Source organism: Microtus ochrogaster, chromosome 1 (assembly GCF_000317375.1).
Source record: "Microtus ochrogaster isolate Prairie Vole_2 chromosome 1, MicOch1.0, whole genome shotgun sequence".
Taxonomy (NCBI): domain Eukaryota; kingdom Metazoa; phylum Chordata; class Mammalia; order Rodentia; family Cricetidae; genus Microtus; species Microtus ochrogaster.
Window position 1 is genome coordinate 8,572,389 of NC_022009.1, and position 2,021 is coordinate 8,574,409.

Below are 2,021 nucleotides of genomic sequence, written 5' to 3' on the forward strand. Positions count from 1 at the left end.
TGTGTGTGTGTGTGTGTGTGTGTGTGTGTGTGTGTGTGGGTGTACATAAAGGCCAGAGATCAACCCTGGGTATCTTCCTCTAATCTTCTCCACCTGAAAATGAAACTTACCCATTTGGCTTGACTGACTGGCCAGTGCACTTGAGAGATCTGTTTGTCTCCACCTCCCCAGTACTGGATTACAGGCTCATCCCCTTGTACCTAGCTTGTATGTGGGCACTGGGGATCTGAACTGAGATCCGTACGCTTTCAGGACAAACTCCTTGCCCACTAAATTTTTCTCTCTTTAAATTCCAGGCAGTGCTTCTACCATAGTCTTCCAAGTTCTAAGAATTGCAAGTATGAGCCGTCATGAAGCTAATTATCTTGTTTTTCTCATTTTTGTTTTTAGCAGAATGCAAGACTTTTTGAAAGTAAGAATTTTTCAGAAGCACTAGAAGAAAAGAATAAAAATACAGAAAAGAGAAAAGAAATTAAAGAAATGTATAGGTAAACTTTAAAACTAAATTTAATATGAATTCTACAGCTAAAATTTTGAGTCTGTATCTGATATTATTTTATGCAAGCATTTTTTCCATTAATTTTATGAAATTATTATTTCTGTAACTATTATGAACTAATATCCAAAACTGCTTGTTGTTTAGGAAGACCAAATATAGCATACAACAAGAAATAGGGCAAGAGCACCTCATCTGTTCTTTTTGTTGTTGTTGTTGTTTGAGACAAGGTTTCTCTATAAGAGCCCAGACTATCCTGAAACTTGCTTTGTGGATTAGTCTGGCCTCGAACACACAAAGATCTGCCTGCCTCTGCCTCTCAGGTTCATCTGTTCTATAGCCTGTCAGTATACAAAAAAATTATCCAGTTTCTTTGGTAGGACTGCAACAGTTACACAGTAGAGAAGCAGTGTTTTTACCCTTTTTTAAAACTTGACTTGTTACCAGCTTTACTAGTTCTTCCTTACCTTAAAGAGTGAAGACGAGACTCCAAATTCTTCTGAATCTGCATCATTGTGTATTTTATTGATACGTGTGGAGATAATACAAGGATCAATGAGGCATAAAAAAACACAATGATTTTACCTGTTTCTATAAGAGAGGAAAATACTTGTATTACTTATTGATGCTGTTTCTAATCAACTTTCTTCTTTTTGAAGAAAAAGGCACATAGCCTATTTTAGTTCTTAAATTTCACTCCTTGGACTCTATTACATTTATCCTTATATATTTCCAGCATACTCTCCTCCTGAGTTAATTTCCATGATCCTACTTCTTTGGCACTGTTATATTGATGCCGTCTTTCCTACATATTACTTATTACCTCTTTCAGTTTGTCATTAATTTTATATATTTATATATTAATTTATATATTCTATGTATTTGCAAATATATAGAATTGTATTTTGTGTACACTTCAATATAATATTATAAAAATGTTTTATATTAAGAGGAATTTATATAATTAGTTAGTGGTTTTTATTCACTATATACTACTTTACTACTCATGTTTTTGCTTTTTATAGTTTCAGTTACCCATGCCCAATCGTGATTTAAAAATATTAAATGAGACATTCCAGGAATAAACAAATTGAACACCATTCTAAATAGAATGATGAAGTCTCATGCCATGCTGCTCCTTTCCACCTAAATTGTGAATCATTCCTTTGTCCAGTGAATCAGTGTTAGATGCACTACCTGCCTGTTGATTGTTTAGTATCCATCTCAGTTATCAAATCAACTGTGGTGGTACCCTGTGTTTATGTCAAGGATAACCTTTATATTTAAATTGGCTTCTACATAGAAGAGTAGCAATGCTGGCAATTGTGATATGTCAGAGAGAGACTATTAAGTGTTTTCTTTAAGTGATAGTTTCAACTTTAGGGATGAAAACAACAATATACTTTGGTTGTTAAGATTTGTGATATCACGGATCTCTGGGAGTTCGAGACCAGCCTGGTCTACAAGAGCTAGTTCCAGGACAGGCTCCAAAGCCACAGAGAAACCCTGTCTCGAAAAAAAAAAA

General features: G+C 34.5%; 1 protein-coding gene across 1 annotated transcript in view; it reads left to right on the forward strand.

The window, feature by feature from the left end:
- The window catches only part of C1H14orf39 (chromosome 1 C14orf39 homolog), a 42,390-nt gene that overhangs the window by 10,491 nt on the left and 29,878 nt on the right, over positions 1 to 2,021 (forward strand). The window contains exon 9 of the mRNA XM_013354246.1: positions 391 to 482. Within this exon, the coding sequence (XP_013209700.1) occupies positions 391 to 482 (92 nt within the window). The remainder of the gene's footprint in view (positions 1 to 390; positions 483 to 2,021) is intronic.